This window comes from Talpa europaea (assembly GCF_964194135.1).
Source record: "Talpa europaea genome assembly, chromosome: 6".
Taxonomy (NCBI): Eukaryota; Metazoa; Chordata; class Mammalia; order Eulipotyphla; family Talpidae; genus Talpa; species Talpa europaea.
In genome coordinates this window covers 38,434,676-38,453,113 of record NC_140072.1, presented here as the reverse complement: position 1 = coordinate 38,453,113, position 18,438 = coordinate 38,434,676, and the positions used below count along the sequence as shown (strand labels likewise).

At 41.6% G+C, this 18,438-nt stretch overlaps 1 protein-coding gene across 1 annotated transcript in view; it reads right to left on the bottom strand.

Moving 5' to 3' along the window:
- Positions 1–16,544, bottom strand: part of AFF3 (ALF transcription elongation factor 3) — a gene marked incomplete at its 3' end in the record, with an annotated part of 474,001 nt that extends 457,457 nt beyond the window's left edge. Inside the window, exons 1-2 of the mRNA XM_084234797.1 lie at positions 16,477–16,544; positions 8,065–8,128 (exon numbers count right to left, since the gene is read on the bottom strand). Coding sequence (XP_084090923.1) covers positions 8,065–8,128; positions 16,477–16,529 — 117 coding nt within the window. The 5' untranslated portion in view covers positions 16,530–16,544. The remainder of the gene's footprint in view (positions 1–8,064; positions 8,129–16,476) is intronic.
- Positions 16,545–18,438: the final 1,894 nt, after the last annotated feature.

Below are 18,438 nucleotides of genomic sequence, written 5' to 3'. Positions count from 1 at the left end.
GAGATTTTAAACACCATTAAGCACTTCACAATATTGGTATGAACTGTTCCTTCTGAATTTTCATTAGAATTAACACAGAAGTGGTATCGCAGTTCAATAATATTGAAGTGCTTCTTAGGTAACAAAAGCCATATATACATAGAAAGGAAAATTGCTCTACATTTGAGAAAAGCATTCCATATATTTCTTTCCTAAAAACATGAATGCAAACCCTACCTACTATAATATCCATGAGGCATGAAGTTAGCCAAGCCCATAACCTGAGAGGTCCTATTAAGTTTCAGGAAACTCCTTTCATACCCTCTAATCAGAACCCCAACAAACACACATTCATTTACTCCTATCATTGCTCCTGTAAATGGTCATTCCATTAGTATTTATAGGTTCCCACCTCTTCTTTTGGTGCTTAAATATTTTCAAAATTCAAATCCAGACCCAAGTTATAAAGTAAAACTTTGGTTAATGAAAATATTAATGAGACTTCTTTTTCTAAGTCAGATGGTTTATTGCCTGATTCCCTTCCAACATATATATAACTTTTATTCATTATTCACAATTTGATTTTAATTAGTTAGTGGCAGGCAAAGTCAAGTCATTAATTTAAGAATCAAGACATAATAATTGAATAACATTATTCTTCTCTACATGGTAAAGGCAAATTGTTTAAAGATGAAAACTTACATATTATCACATACTTTTAAAAACAATTTCCCTAATGTAATACCTGTAACATAGGAACTGTGGCTCTCTAGGTGTTAATATTTCACCAATTTTTTCCATCTTGTAATTTTCCTTTCAAAGTACAAATTAACCAAAAAAAATGATTAACTGCACAGTAGACTATATCATTGTTTCCAATTTTTTACTCACCTGCCTTTAAGAGGATATACATCTCTGCTGTTTGCTATGGAACTGGCAGAGCTACTTTGTAAAAGGGAGATATTTTCCTACCCTACCAATGTCACTTGACCTTAAGATTCAGTAAGTTCTTAATAACCAATGAAATGGGAGCTTACTTGCATATACCACCTCCAGAAAAAGCTCCTTTTATGCCCTCTTGACCAAAAGTATGGCATGTTCCCAAAAAATGCACTTTATCAGGCTGAGTCCTACTATGAAAGATACTGCAACACAGCAACCTTCAACTGCCATGTAAAATGGACAAGAACTACACCTTGTAATTGTAAGCCATTGGGTGGAGTTAGTCTTCTTTCCTTCCAAACTGGCTGTTATTTTATTTCTTTTTCATGCTTAATTGTCCTGTTGCAATCTCCAGTACAGAGCTGAATAGCGGTGGTGAGACAGGGCAGAACTGCCTGAAAACAGCTGACAAATACAAATTGCAATCCTAACATTTAACCTACTTTGCTGTTTCAATTTATCTGTACATAGACAAACCTGACAGATGTCATAAACAACCATTAGGGATGTTGATTTTGTAATTCATTATGACTCATCTCCAGGTTTGCCAGAATCAAGCAATTCGATGTAAAGCTATCCTATGTCTTGTACCAGCAATTAATGCAGTTAGGAGAGAATGGAACCAAGAAAACAGAAAGCATCCAAATGAGAAATCTATAGAAACAATGAATACCAAGACCATGACTGACTATCACGAGTTGTAGAATCTGGGGTCATTCTAAGTATAGAAAATGGAGAGCAAGCATATGGAAATGGTTCAAAGCAGAGATAATGAGGTCAAAGTATTACTATCCATCTGAAATAGTAGAAAAGTCTTTGTTAGTGACAGAAAAGAATTACTAGAACCTTGTCATTTGGTATATCAATAGTCATTATTCCCAAGTTGACATAAATTAGAAAACTTAATAATATAATTGCATCATCAATTTTTAAGGTCTGTGTTTTGTTTTTTTAATTTAAAGATGAAATAATTTTTAAAAACATTTCTTAGCACCTACAATGTACATGGCTCATTATATTAGCACTAAGGAGGATTATGAAGTCATAAGAAAGAATCCTTGTCCTCAACAAAAGAAAGAACTGTAATATCTTCTATGCATGTCTGCCCTAATCATTAAACACCAGCCCAGACTTCTGGAGTGGAGAGGGTGGAGGAGATACAAACTAAAAGTGATTCACATGAATGCTTCTCAATGTATTTTAAGCAAAATTATGGACACAGATATTGAATACAGTTGTTAATCAAACCACTAAGTAACCATAAAAAAGAGAATAAAGTTACTGTTTTTCGAGAACCTACTCTGTGCCAGGCTATTATCGCATTTCATCTTTATAACAAATCAGGAGTTTAAACATTATTATGTCCACTTTATATATGAAGACACTGAGGCCCAGAGAATTTGAACCCACTGTATGCTAGCTCCAAATCCCTTGCCCTTTCCATTTTCAAATAGTGTCTTTCTGGAATCTTCTCAGTCAAGGAGACTTTTATAACCCACCTTAAAATTTAACTTCTTGTATTCTCAAGGATTTTTAAAGAAGACTTAAAGTTACTTTTTGTCATCTGTTTCAATGTGTCACACTTCCTTAAACCAATAGTCTATTAATTTTTCTTCACCCAAATACCTCATGACATAAAGTCCATCTACTCTTTCCATGTCATCAAAGTAACACTTTTTATAGAACCAGTCAGAAGAAATTGGAAGAAAACCTACACGAAAAAGAATAACTTTACACACAATTTTATATTGTTTTCATAAGGTAGGTTTACTTATTTTATGGCTGCACCATCATTATTTTTAATAAAGTTACATTCAGGTGTTACTGTATGTTCGACCACCTGTGGTGAACAGTTGTTACCAGTTTATTCATTAAAAAAACTTGTCAAATAAGTGGTTTTTTGAGTATACAAATAATTATGAGAAATCTATAGACAGTATATATTTTATCCATTTTAAACAATGACAAAAAACAGCACCTAAAATAACAATGAATTACAGTCAATCCTTACACAGTAAAGCCTGTTTAATTAGAATTCCACTAATGACAAATACACAACTGAATACAGCATATTATTCATTCTGAGTTACAAAGTCAGAGTAAATCTCAAGATACTGGTACAAAATGTATAGGGGTGGGGAGAGGGAGCAATCAAGTCACTGCTCAAGTGCACCTAAAGTAAATAATATAGATTTTATATAAATATAAATATATAAACTATATAGCTAAACTATACAAAGCTACACACACACACATAAAGTCAAAACTATTTTACAGTTAAAGGGACCTAAGAACTCATGCTGTACATATCATGTATTGAGAGATATTTATTACAGGATGGTGGTTACATGTAAGGAGTCTGGAGTCAGAATGCCTGGGCTAAAAATGCCAGCTCTGCAATTACTAGTTATGGGACTTAGGGCAAGTTACTCTGTATAACTGTTTCCTTCTCTAAAAATGGGGAGGCCCCTGGTGGCGCAGGCGGTTGAGTGCCACGCTGTGAAGCTATTCGCAGCCTCTGCAGCGCCAGTTTGATCCCGGCCAGCCGGCGAGGGTCCCACATGGTGAACAGACCTCTCCTGTCTCGCCCTCAGCTCCCCTCAGCAGTGTAGTTCGCCAGTCTGCCTGTTCTGTTCCCCACTCTGTCTCTGGTGAATCCTCTCACCCTCCCACGCATCTGGCCTATACCCTGGTTCTTGTATAAAAATAAATAAATCTTAAAAAAAAAAATAAAAATGGGGGAAAACAGAACCTACCTCAGAAGTTATGAAGATTAAATGAGATACAGTACATACAAAGGTTCACCATACTTTGTTCCATAAAAGAAACACTAAGAAACCCTGAAGTGGGACTCCCTGGTGGCACAGGGGTTAAGCACTGCACTATGAAGCAATTCACAGCCTCTGCAGCATGAGTTTGATCCCTGGTCGGCCAGGGAGCAACCCACATGGTGCAGCAGTTCTCTCCTCACTATCCCGCTGCTCCCCTCAGCAGTGTACTTCAGTCTATCTGCCTGTTCTGTTCCCTGCTCTGTCTCTGGTGAATCCTCTCACTACCCCCCACATCCCCCCCACCCCCCCGCCCTGCCACCTCTGGTCTATACCCCAGCTCTTGTACACAAAAATAAATAAATAAATCTTTAAAAAAAAAAGAAAGAAACCCTGAAGTCAGATGGGCTAAGTACCCTTCTAAGGAGATACTGCTATTAAACATCAGATTAGCAAGCTGTCTCTGTCAATCTGTATGTTTGAAAATAGTTTTTTTAATCCATTTAAAATAGTCCACAATTAGAAAAGTTCACTAATTTCTGCTACCTCTGCAGCCTCATCCAATTGCTTCTGAATCAAAAATTACTTTAAAAAGCACTCAAATTATAGATGGTACAACATAACTTTATGCTAAAGTGATTTATGTAGACTTTCATTCATCAGTAATTTATCCAAAAATATCTTTGAAATATTATTTATACCTTAGAGTGCAATCTTCGATAAAATCCTCTTCTCTGAAACTTCCATTTCTGACAGATATTTAGGTATAGATATAAAGTCTCCTCTACCCTCATCTATATCTCATTTTCTTCCTCTTGTGGGCCCTGTCCACCCACTTCATTCTCTGAGATTGTCTCCCATCAGTTTGTGCCATTTTTTTTTCTCAAGAGTGAGAGCTTTCATAGTCTCCACTTTCTACCTTCCATTCATTCTTCCACTCCCTTGCCAACTCTAACCTAGCCATGTAAGGTGACTGCTCTAAAGAAGTTGGCCATGGACCCCACTCTCTCATGGCCTCTGACCTCTTGACAACTTCTTAATCTCCTTCAAGAGCTGCTTTCCTTCTCACTGCTCCTCAGTGTCCTCAACCTACTTTTCAGTCTCTCCTAACCCTTCTTGAGTAGTTTTATACACACTCAGGTCTTTCACCAGCACCACCCCAGGTTAAGTCCCAAGTCTTTTGTCCTAACCTTCCTCCTAATCACATGATCATATAGCAAACTTTCTGCAGGCAATTTTATCTGGAAGGCCCACTAGCATTTCAAATGGAAAATATTTAAATCCAAACACCTCATGTTTACCCATTCAGCTTGCTCCTGCTCCTATATTCCCACTTCATCATACAAGCTAAATATTCCAAAAGCATTTGACTCTCATTCTTACTCATTCTCCACATCTCCCCTCTCTTGCTACTCCCTACCTTGAACGCTTCTGACCTCCAGCTTACCTGTATTTGTCGTTGCAGTTGTTCATAAATGCTACATCTCACCTCTTTGCCTTTCCTCTTATTATTACACCTGGCAAATCCCTCCCTGTTCCCAGCCTAATTAACCCCTATTCATCCATTAACACTTAATCAGATGTCACTGCCCCAAGAAATCTTCCTTAGGACTCCACATTGGATAGGGTACTCTGTTATGTACTCCATACAATTCCCATTAGAGCACATAAAACCTCTACTGAGATTATATGAAATAATCAGTTCTAGGCTAAAGCATAAACACATCAAGAGGGAAAAACACAGTCTATTCACTTCTGTGTCTGGTTCAATAAATGGTTGTTCAACTCAACCTAGAAACCTATAAATCTACAGGAAGAAAGTTAGGAAGAGCGGCCTAAAGCAGTCATACTATGTTACATATTGTACACAGTATTTTAGAACTCTAAAATATTACTTTATCCTGCTGGGAGATAGGAGTAAAAAAATAGCAGAAATTAATTTATGGAGCTAATTATCTACCTAAATATTAGAAGCTAAAATGCCATGCTTCATTTTTAGATTATAAATATTTAATTTTCATAGTCAGAACTTGTGAACTTAGCCTTGTAGTTGTAATTCAAGATGGGTAGCAGGGAGTAAGGATAGCTAGTTCTGTAGATAAAATTTACTGGCATTGCCACAAAATACCTTTTCTCAGGTATCCTGCTAATTCTAAAAGATTAAATTCTCCTTGTTAAAAAAAAAAGGCAAATAAACACTGTAGAGGAAAGTCACCTCAAAGATTTATTTCTCAGAAAAACTGTGCCATATTCTGGGGGGCCTATCTTCAATGAAAGGAGAACCCAGGTGGTATCAGTTGAGCAACCTCTCCTGCACATGGACAAGCTTCCAAGGAGTCAGTAGGCTCTGCGTGCAGCATCTGCCTTGAGCACCAAACAACCTGCCACTGCAGATGATTTGTGTGCTCAGGCCCAGCGTGGCTTTTATCTGCATGACCTAATCTGAACCCAAACAACACGCACCAGGCCAAAGGCTTCCTCCTAGGGAGTGACACCTCTAGAGGTACAATTGGTCTACCCTAGTAAAATATTGCTATTTGATTTTACATCAAAAAAGAGAAGGTTATTACGTGTGGATGTTAGTTAGGGAAAGTGTGATTTTCCTCTTACCGCTGATGCTGTGTCAATTTCCTCAAGACAACAGCACATATGATTTTGCTCAAAAGGTCTCTAGAATTACATCCGCCCATTAGATAAAGCCACATTTCCACCACCACTATAGACCAGGAGAGAGATGAGGCAGAACATTTCAGAAAGTGGAGGGAACAAAATAGTCCCAATCCTGGGCTTCTACATCAGCAAACTGCTGAGTCCATGGCCAGCAAAGATACCTGCCCCTCAGCCTGAGTGTATGGCAAGGAAAAATGTCAGGCTTTTCTGCCCTCCCACCATCAGAATAGATGATGGATCCTTGCGGTCCTGAATGCATGCCTGATGGCGGGCACATGGAGTAGGGTGTGGGCATAGGTAGATGGGATTCACCTGTGCTGAGACTGGGCTTTTAAGGGCAGCGTCACAGGGACACCAGGAGAAGCCAAAAGAGAAGCCGAGAGAGAAGCGAAAGAAGCAGAAGCTGAGAGAAGGCCGGAGAGCCCAGAGTGAAGACCTGCTGCGGGCTGGGAGGCTGGCAGCCCCCAGTCCCCCAGCGCCGCTGCCTGCCTTGTACCTGGTAATCTAAATAAAAAGACCTACAAAAAGCCACTAAGGATTCTGACTCCTCCTTCACCTGGTGTGCTGGATCAGAAAACCTGCCCTGTGTCAGTCCTGCTTTTACACTGAGAAAAGTCCTCAATCTCCAACAGCTCTTTTTACCTCAACAGTTCCGAGAAATGACATCAATGGGCCCCTTGCCATGGAATATGGTTGACATAAGAAGAAGCAAGCAGGGCCAGGCTGACAGTCTATCTTCTCAGTCAAGTCAAAAGGCGGAATAATATAACCAAAGTTTAGCATTTAGCAGGCCATCATGAGTTGCTTTTTTTCTACTAAGGTACCTTTGGGTTTTTTTTCTTAGGACCCAACAGAGCAAACTGCTGACTCTGAGTCCATTTTATTTTTCCAAGAGTTGTGTAAAACATCTGACTATTCCGTTAGTTGTACCACATATTGATAGCTAATAATGTTTTCTTAAATGTGGAAGAAAATGCATTATTTGATAATAGTACAAACCAAAGCAACAAGCAAACACTGGTTTTCCTTACCCTGATCTAGAAGGGTAATCCTCTCTCCTACTTTCAATCTAAAGAAATAGTTAAATTAGAAGAATGTAATGTTGTATATAACAGAAATGGTTAAACACAATTAGCCAGATAACCTAATGGATTATGATAAATAAGGCAACACCATGGTCATTAGACGCAAAAATGAAAACCCCAACCAATGCATAAACAGCTATTGCAAGCACTTCTTCTGTGGGTTTACATGTGCTCCAAGGCAGCAACATCTGAACCATTCCTGAAAAGTCAGCTTTCTTTCCCAAATATGAAATAGTCACAGTTGTTTAAACCCGCCTAGTTTTCTCTTATCAGCATGTCTTCTATGCCTATCGCAGAGAATGGAAATGTGTGTGTACACACATACACACACAAGCCCTCATTAAGAAGATAAAGTAAATAAACTTCCCGCCTATCTCAAAGCACATTCAAAGTCAACTGTGCTATATTTACTCACATAATCAGGCCTATCTACACATATTTTTCTAATGAAATAGGATTGGCAATTAAACACAGAAAGTGCAATTAACTCTGCCCCTTTGAGTGATGGACTCAGGCTACTCTGTGCTAAGGGCTGAGGGAGAAGCTGGCCAGCAGTGTGGGTCAGAAGCCGAAGCCCCAGTCCCTAACCCCATCCCTACCCCCAGGTGTCTGAGACTCACCTTGGTTCCACTTGGAATGGAGTTGGGATTTCTCATAGGATCCTGGGAAAGTTGTAATTTGTAGCTATGACCATAGGGTAGGGCAGTAATTCTGCCAATAGTTACTCCCCTTGCCTGCCCCTTTCCCTTGCCTCCTCCCCTAGTTCCCTCCCAAAGAGTGAGTGGTAGAAAGAATGGGGACATTTGGTCTGGTCCTGGGCACCTACAGGTGCTAGTGTGAAATTCCCGACAAATTCCGAAGAGGTGGTAAGACTATCCAGTTACTCTCAGCATTCACTCCTGAAGCCGAAGGACCCAGCCTATGAAGGACTGGTAAGAACTATAAAGCTGTGAAAAGTGATTGGCCTATTTATTACAAACGTTTTTATGTTTGTCTCCCACTATAGCCCCACTAGGATACAATTAATTTACCACCCCCTCACTCATCAGAAGTCTATCAGAAAGATTCACAAAAATAAAATGAATGTGACATCTAAATGTAATCTCCCAGCATTATTGGGATTGTAGTATTATAATACAAATGCATCTCCAAAACAAAGCAGAAAATGAAGTATCTTGAGAGAACTTCTTTTCAAAGGATTTGTTATCCTTTAATTCTTGCTACACAAGTTTAATCTACAGACCAAGGGTATTACCTAGGAATTAGGTAAGAAATACAAAATCATAGTCCACCCTAGGCCTATTAAATCAGAATACAGAGTTTATTAAGCTGCCTACATTTATTTAAGGGCACACTAAAGTTGACAAACATTGGTCTGGGTGATAGTCAAATATATAATGACCTACATTCTCAAAAGAGTTTTCTAATCCCTAGGTCTTTTCTTTCTTGAGAGACATTTATAGAAAAACAAATACATTTTGAAATTTGAACACAAAAATTATTATCTCCACTAAAGATAATCCACTAGATGATCTACTACAGTCAAGCCTTTTTCTAAGTAAACTGCCATGTAACTCATTAACATTTCAATGAAAATTGACAGAAAATGTGTTCTGTCACTTCATAACTCTGGTAAACAGTACAGGTATAACAAGAAAAAATTAAGACTAACAGACTCACATTATAGCCCTTGAGAAGATTTTTGAAAACTAATTTCTCCTGTCCATAAAAAAGGAAAAATAATTTTTAGTATCAAGTTAAGCACATAAGACTAGATTGAGTTGCTATGTTTGCGTGGTCTCCAATTTTTTGTAGTCATGTTTGTTTCCCTCAACTAACCATAGTCTCCGGGACAAAAATACAAGTATAAGTGCCCTCCATGCCGCCCTCCACACGTGAGTAGAGGAACTGCAGAGAGGAAAATACACGCCTGAATACAATTAATGACTCCTGCACTCTTTGCGCCCCACTCCCCCACGATCATAGAAATGTGAAGATGGAGGAACTCTCAGAGATAACTTATTGCTGCTGGTCCATTTATCCAAGAATCTGTTTCTACTAAGTATAGGGCAGGGGGTCTAGAGCTTCCTACAGACAGTTGATTTTTACCCAGACATCTGTGTCACATCACTGTTAGATACCCTTCCACCCACCGGTCTAACTCTTGCCCTTAAGCAACCCAAAACAATTCTGTTCTCCCTTTCTGACGAAACTCCTTCAAACACCTCAGGGTTCCTGTCCTCATATGTTAGTTTCCATAGACTACACCCAGTTTTTTTGGATGGTGTGATATCCTCTTCTCGTATAACTGTATTTTGTTTCTATTGAAACTAAATGATGATTAGCCTGACATAATTTAATGAGACCCACAGTGCCAAATGAAGTCATTTGATGTAATGGGTGGTAATTTAATACATTCTCAGTGAAACATCAAAGATTATGTCATGGTTAATATATCTATATACATTAGTAGTACAATCATAGTAAGGGTATATTTGTCTGCAAGACTCATGATGTGCAACTAAGAAAAACTTCCAATTTCTACTCAAATGTCTCTGGGTTCCACACCCCAGGGCAGAACTCTGTATCAGATGATGACCTGACTCAAGGTGGCCTTTCTGTGTCTTCCCTTGTTTATGATAAAGAGATGTTTTTAAGGAAGTGAAGGGTATAAAAGAACTACATTTGGCATTCACAAAGCAATTGACACTTTTATTACTTAACATCACAACCTTATGAGGTAGGCCAGTGTATAAGTGCTGTCATTTTATAAGTGATTAAACCAAGACTGAGAATAGGAAATGAGAAAAATTGTGAGCTGCCCTGGGCCAAACAGAAAGCAAGGTTAGAGCCAGCTGAATTCAGAACCTCAATTAAATTCCCAGACAAAAGAGAACAGGCAACATAGAAAAAAAAATGTTTTATGGATTTCACTTTGAAATAAAACAAGGAAACATTATGTTACCATTAAATGATATTAAAATCATCTTTTATGGCCTGGATTTTGCCACCAAAGCTTTATTCCCCAAAGAAAGAAAACTTAAACAGGCAAATTTATTCTAGGTTAAAAATTCCATTTACACACACAAAAATCTTGCATTCCATTTTAAGAGATTTTAATCAATATTATGCCAAAGTTGCTAAATCTAAAGTATCATTGATTAGACCCATTCTGGTTCAAAGGGACATTTTCTCAAAAATAAATTCTTAGCATTTTATAACCCTACTACATTTTCACAAAAAAAGAATCTGGAACACGGGAAGGAATCATTTCCCCAACACAATAATGATGTTCATAGACATCAAAAAGCATTTGGCTAAAACCCATCTGCACATCCTCCTGATGTTCTCTCACCCCCCAGATGAGCATGAGTCCTTAGCTCCAGTGGCCTGAATTAGCCAGTCTCCCTACCTGGCTTTCTCCAAACACAACACCTACAGTGCGGGGTTGATGTTTTTCAGAAACAGGGAGCTGCACTCAGCACTTTCCCATCTACACCTTCTTGCCTCTTCCACACTGGCAACACGCCCTTTCACAGCTGCAGCCCAAAGTCCCAGCCCTGGAAGTCATTCTTTCTGGAAACATTTTCATCTCTGCTCCTGCTGAAGCCTTTCCTATGCCCTTGGTACACTCCTGGGCTCTCAACCATATAGCTGCTTTTGCCCAAGGAGAGTGAGCTGTCAACCAGGCTGTTCTCTACCAACTGCCCTCAGGACAACAGGACCTGCTAGTGCAGAGGGCAGTTTGCTTCTCCTTCTGCCCTTTATGTCTTGATGAATTGCTTTTACCCTGAAGGGCTGACAAAAAGCACCAGGGTAAGCCTTAAATTTTTTGTTTTGCTGGGACTGGAAGAAACAGTCAGGCACCTAAGGGTCAAGAAGAGGATCTGGGCAGCTTACTGACACTTCCCAGGTCTGCGAGGCCGTGAAGAAGCCAGGGTCTAGGTACACCTGGGTTGATTTACAACCAAGTATGACAGCAGGCAGTCCTAGAAGCAGCTCAGTGGAGACTAAGTTGCCCAGGGCTCTATTTCACTCCGCCCCCTAGAGGAGTGTAGTCCATCCCCAGCCTGTGTTAGTTAATTACTTAACCAAACAAGCTCATACTTAACCAACAAGCTCACCTTATTTCTATTCAGTCATCCTTTCACATGGTCTCTCTGTGCTTTTATTTCCTTTCTGAGATCTGACTTCTGGAGGATCCATTTCAAATACCACGTGCACGAAGGTCTCTTACTCTCAGGAGTGCACACCTCCTCCCCTTCAAAAGTGCAGTGTAGGCCTTATATTGCAGAGTGTATTTACTTACGCCTACAAGTTCTCAGCAAACACTCCTTTGCATCCCTTACAGTAGGATTTTTTTTAAACTGCCGTTTTCAACCCGTGGATGAGAATTTTTTTTTTAAGAAAAGGAAAAACTAGAATAGAAAATATCAAAGTGCATCACACATCGATCACACATAGTAAGTGTGAATAAGTGTTATTTCATGGCACTTGTTTCAGTTCCGTGTATGCCGCTCAATGAGGGAGTGGGCTGCGATGTGAAACATACTCGTTACTGTGAGTCACTGTCTAAAATGTTTGAGAGCCTCTGCTCTACAATACCTATCCTCAAGTAATGCCTAACACTCTACCAATGTTTACTGAACTGGACAAATTGGTGAGGATGAAACAACCCATTTACTATCGTCCATTTCAAAGATTCCAATTGGAAATAGAAAATATAATGCCATCTGATCAAAAGTAAATGGATTCTGGTCTGTGTGAAGTTATGGGAGGGAAAGAGTCGAGAGGTATCTGAATGTTTACTATTGTATTTTATTTTTGTATTTTGTATTGTATATACCTTCTCCCCAATAACTAAAAGACATTTGAATTTAAGGAAGACCAAATATGATTTTGACTAAGGTCATTTTGGGAAACTTTTCTTATAGACTGAAACCATCTCATGATCTACAGTCTAAAATACTTGCTATAGGTAATACCACCATATTTCAGAGGCATCATGAAGTCCTTTGTTCAAGTTTTTTCTTTGCCAAAGTTGCCTCTATGTCTCCACTTTCTGTAAAAATCCTACTCATCTCCCAAGGCTTGGTTCAAAGGCTACCATTTCCATAGGAGTCTTTTTTTAACTCAATTTTTCTTCTTTCCCTCCTCCATCACCCACCCCACCCTAAATATGCTCTTTCTTTTGGATCATGAGTGTTGAAAACTTCCTTTCTGTGTGTGCACTTGGCTCATTCCCCTAAATAACATGAGCAATCCACAGTTTACTCATCTTTGTTTGCCTTACAACAACCAGCACAGAGTCATGTACTTAAGAGAGAATCAATAAATATTTGTCAGGTGAATAAATGAAAGCTACAGTTAGCCTGCTAAAAATGAAGGCCATAATTTTAAGGGCCCTGAAGAATGGCTTATATTTCTAGCAGTTGATCAAAAGCTGGTGGAGAACAAGGAGGGCAGAGAGAAATGGAGTGTGAGATTGACAAGAGGTGTGTTCCTCTGGATATCTGTCCTTGTAAACTCAATGAATTCCAGCTCTTCAGGAATTCAGGTGCACAGAATGATGCTATGGAGCTGGGTGCCCAAGAGTGCCTTCACCTTGCTCTCAGTTCTCTACTCTTGCATCACACCAGAAATGGAAAGTGAAATTATAGGTGAAAATGAGGGCTACCCTTCTCAAAGGGTATGGTCTAAAAGAAATATTGAAATAGCTATATGAATAACTCAGGCTCTAAGGTCCTCACTGAAAAATAATGATGGATGTTTAGGTAGCGGGAAAGGTCTGCAAAAAAGGGGGAAAGAGATGGTTCTTGAACTATCAATTGATTTTCTATATAGATTAATATTCAAGTACTGAGCTTTTCTCTCATATACAGTCATCTGGGGTCTCTCTTTAACCAACAGACTAAGCTAGCTCAGGTTTAGTCATAGTCACAACCAACAGACTGAAATTTGTTATATTGGAAAAAGATGCCTACCAATTAGAAAATAAAATCATTAGGGATAAAAATAAAATTTTCTTTTGTCTTTAACCTGCAGCCTCCCCCACCCCTCCAAAGAAAGGTATTTTTTCTAAGGTGAATTAAACGAAAAAGATTTTGGGGCTTTTATTTGAAATTTATATATCTGTAACAGGTTAATATATATAGGATATGCATAATTTCCTAAATCATGGTATTTTGTTTTTACATTTTTAATTTCAGATGAATATCATTTAGGGTTCTGACCTTTTTGATATTTTAAGAGAAGCTTCACTTCCAGTCCATCAAGATTTTGTTTTGTACTTAATTTAAGAGCCACCCTAATAAAGTTAGAAAACTAGGCTTGCAAATAAATACTTGGGTTGAATCTGATCTCTCTGCTTCCAAATATGTGACCTAGAATGGTTATCTATCCTTCCTGCACTCAGTTTCTCAATCTGTAAAATGGGAGTAATAACAGCACTTGCTTGTAGGGTTGTTGTAAGGATTAGATGATCTAAAATATTTAACATTTAGGACAGAATTAAAACAATGTACTTAGAATAGCATCTGGAAAATGGCAGGTGTTAAGTAAATGTTAATATAAAAAAATCTAGTATTATTTGTTTTATTGTCTCAGTAAAGTCATTTAACAGTTCAAAGCCTCTACTTCCTGGTATATAAAATGGGACTACACTACCTTCCACCTACAGCATTGTTATGAGTTTCAAATAAGAAAACAATAGCTATGAAAACATTTGACACATAGAAAGTATTCAAGTATTAGTTATTCTGGATCACCTGTAAGCTTAAAATTAAGCCATAAACTTAACTTATAAACTTAAAATTAAATCATGAAGTTGAGTCAGAAAATGCCATTTATAAATTCATCTATGACTGAGAAATGTTTGTGTTAGAAATCCATATTCAAGGAGCTTGGTTTATCTTTAACTTCTGAGAAATAGATATGCTTTGTAAAATGAAAATTCTACGTTGGCAAATTAAAAACATTTCCTCAGTCAAGTCAAATTGTCCTATTTAATGGCAAGCAAAGAACCTTGCATGTTCATAAGCCAAAATAAATTGACGCCTTGATGAAAATCTGATTGTGTATATGGCAACGTTTTTAATGCTTTATTTTTTATTTTAAAAAATAATAAATGTGCTGTGTCTAATATAAATTTCAAGTCAATACAAGAGACATTTATTGTATAACTGTGCTCCAGGTAAACCAGATGTGAACTAAGGATGCAAAGGGAAACAAAACTCAGGCTCTGTGCTGGAAAAGCCCACAAATTATTGTTGATAAATTTCAAAATATTACTTATGAAAATGACAAGGGAGTTCAGTTTGAGTCAGCAAGCAGACAACAGCATAAAAAATATGCCAAAATAGTAAGTTATTCCTTTTGCCTGAAAAACTGCCTTTTTAAAGAAAAAAATCATTTTTGAAGCACAGTTTCTACCTGGATCCTATTGAATTTGTGCCAGAAACCAACATTCTAACTGTAAACCTGTAAAATAATAGGTATCCGTAAATGAAAGGTTGAAATAACCCCAGAAGCAACAACACAGTAATTAGCAACTTTTATAGAGTAATAACATGTTTCATATTCTTTCTACACTGTCTCTTTGAAGTTTCCAGTGTAATATATAAAAGTTTTATTACATTAGGGCCCAGCCTTGTGTGTTTTATAGGCGCCAGCATTATGCAGAGCCAGCTGTACTTGCTCATCATCAGATCTTTTATAAGAAACTGCTCAATAATGTGCTAGCTTTGTGTCCAGCTTAGATTGTTACACCTAGCTTCAGAAAAATAAAAGTCACTAGAAGCCTAAATCACTGAAAAAAATATACGTGTCCACACATCATCTATATGATCCATAAATTATACAGCAGTTTAGCTTTAAAATCGTACGCTGCATATTCATGTGCACACCACTTGCAGTTTTAGACACATAAGAACTCTTTACAGAATTAAAGCAAAAAAAAAAAGGGCGGGGGGGGGCTCAGTTCTACAATAAGCGATTACCAGAGGCAGAAAAGAGTGCTGTTAATATGTTGTTCCAGCAGAAATTCCCGTAAATATTAAACATAACACCAGTTCCTCCAGGAATATGCAGGCAGTAATTTTACCACCTGAAGAGGGTAGGTTGGAAACATTTAGAGATGGGGCCTGGGGGGTGCAGAGTAAGAGATGCTGAAGCAGCCAATGGGATTTTTAAGACACCCGCAACTGGAATTAAACTGCTTCTAGCGGCGATTTACCTACAGCAGCTCCTCAGTGTGAGAACACCGAGTCACAGAACCCCAGCGCGCACCACCCGCTCCCCAGCCTGTGAGCTACGAGTGTGGCATAAAGGGATACACCGGGCGCCAGTTGGGGGGGTGGCGGGGGGGGGCGGAGTACAACTGTGGAGAGGTGTGAAGAAAGGGCCCAAAGGATTTGTGAACCTCGAGGAAATGACTCCCTGGGCCAAGGCTGCCGGAATTCCCGCCCTGAGAAGCACTGGCCCCCCAGCCCTGGGTGTTCACTTTCCATCTCTGGTGGAAGTGGGTGGGAGAGACAGAAAGGATGCAGCCGCCAAGACCCGGAGCAGACAGGCAAGAGGCTGGAGCATCCTCGAAGGGCACTTTGCAGCAGCACCAACTCCAGGGGGTCCTGGTGTGAACCAGAGGCTCTTGAAGAAGGAGGGGATGCGAACGTTGGGAAGGGAAGTAAGAGGGGCTAGGGGCCGAGGGGTGGATCCCCAGGCACTAGTGACACGTTCTAGAAATCGTTCTTTTTCTCTCCATGGCTGCGCTCTGCCCCCTGGCTACCTAGATTTACCGGCCCCAGGGCTGGGGCGGGCAGCACCGGGGGCAGAGAGCACCAGAAAGGAGGGCAAGAATATGGGAAGGCAGTCTCGCATCCACCAGGGGAAGCAGAAAAGAACCCGCAAGGCGGGCGCCCCCGGCCCACCCCACCCCCACGGCGGCCGGCAGTCCAGAGCCCCCAGCCCAGGTGAGGGCGCGCGGGCAGCCTCGACCGCTCCCGCCCGCCCCGGCGCCCGGCGCGGGGACTCACCACAGCGACTCGAGGTCCCATTCCTGGAGCAGGGCTAAGTCGAAGCTGTCCATGGTGGGAGGTGTCAGCGCCGCCGCCGTCGCCGCTGCCGAGGCTCGGGCCGCCCGCGCGCTGCAACGAAAGGCGCCGCTCAAGGTGCATCCCCGCCGCGCCGGAGCCGCCGCCGCCCGCCGCCGCCCGCCCCCCAAGTCTGGCTTCCCCGCGCCCCCAGCCCACGACTCCCCGCCGGTCGGCCGGGCGGCAGCGGCCGGCGCACTCACCCGCTCGCCGGCTCGCGCGCAGGCACACTCTGGAGAGAGCGGCGAGCCCGCCGCGCCGCGCCGCCGCCGCCTCGCCCCCCCGGCCCCCGCGCCCGCCCCTCCTCCCTCCCTCGCGGCGGCCCGGCCCGCTGCAGCCGCCGCCGCGGAGCTCTGCGCCCGCCCGCCCGCCTCTTTCTCCTCCGGGAGGCGCGTGTGCGCGGGCGAGGCCGAGGCGCGCGCGCGCCGTGAGCCCCGCGCCGCGCGCGCCCCTGCGCTCCCCGCGCCTCGTCGGGGTCCCGCGGCGCTCGCAGGCCGCGCCGCCCCTCGGCGCCCGCCGCCGCCGCCCGCGGGAGCCTCCGCAGCCGGGGGGGTGCCCGGGGCTGCCCCGCGAGCTGGAGCGAGTGGAAAGGCGGCGGCGCTGCCTGGAAGGGAGATGCTGAGCCGAGCCCCGTCTGCCGCATCTTCTAACCTCGGGCCCTTCCCGGGCTGCACTCGGTCCTTCCAGATCTGCACGTACTTCTTTTGGGGCCCAGAATTCGCTTGACCCTGCTGGGCGCTCCCGCGGGCGGGGTGTCGGCTGCAGATCTGGAGTGGGTGCTGGGAAATCCCCCAGGCTCAAGGAGAGTTAACTGTGGAGCCTACAGCAGCGTCCCGGAAACAAATCGTTTAAAATATTTGGAGTAAGTTAAGTGAAATAAAGGGAGGCAGGGAGGAAAGCTCTCCCCACAGGACCTGCAGTCTGGCCTACGGCGGTGGTCCCGCTGTTCTCCAACTGTCTAGTCCCTGGAAACCAGCCTCCTTTCTTTTTAATTCTTTAACTGCTAACGTCCTACCCCATCTCTTATGGAGAGTGGTGTATTGTTCAGCCGGAAGGGTGATAGAGTATCATTGTGGTTCTTAGCAGTTGAACTATTATTATTATGAGTTCTTTGATTTTAAAGAACATATTCCCCCTCCCTTACTGTTGTAGATGCTGAGGAGCTCTCCTCCAGATCAGTGCCACAGCTGTTTCTCTGCTGCTGGCCTAGAACCAAGAACCCCTCCTCCAATCCCTGGCTCTCCTGTCCTCTTGGCCACAGCTCTGGAAGCCTCACTCAGGATTCCAGAGAATTCCTAGAGAGAGCAGTGTAGTTATGTTCCACCACTTGAAACTGCCCTTGCTGGGGAATTTCTGATACTTTTCTTTGTTCCTTCCCCACATTGGAGCTCCAGAAATCTCTATCCTTGGCTGGAAGTCACAGGATCTCTCCAGGGTGAAGCGTGAATGTCACTCTCCTCACCTCTGTGACTTCTGAATAACGATTAATAAGCTAAATCTAGAGGAAATGTAGAACATCAATGAGACCAATAAGAATTCTTTCCTATTCAGGGCTGGATTAGAAAAATTCAATCCTCTTATTTCCCTCCAGTTCTTTCTTTATTAGCATTCAGCATTATTGTGCAAAATGTAAGACAATAAATTAAGGCAGAGTTGGCATCACCCTAATTGTTATTTTACAAATTGACAAGTCCCAGCCCTTAAAAACCTTCTTCATTCCTTGAAAGTGATTACAAGACTACAAAAGAACAAAGGTGGGCCTCCCTGGTGGCACAAGGGGTTAAGCACAGCACTGTGAAGCTATCAGAAGCCTCTATAGCAGAATTTGATCCCCCACCAGGGAGCTACCCACATGGCACAGCAGACCTCTCCTGATTTGCCCACTGCTCCTCTCAGCAGGGTATT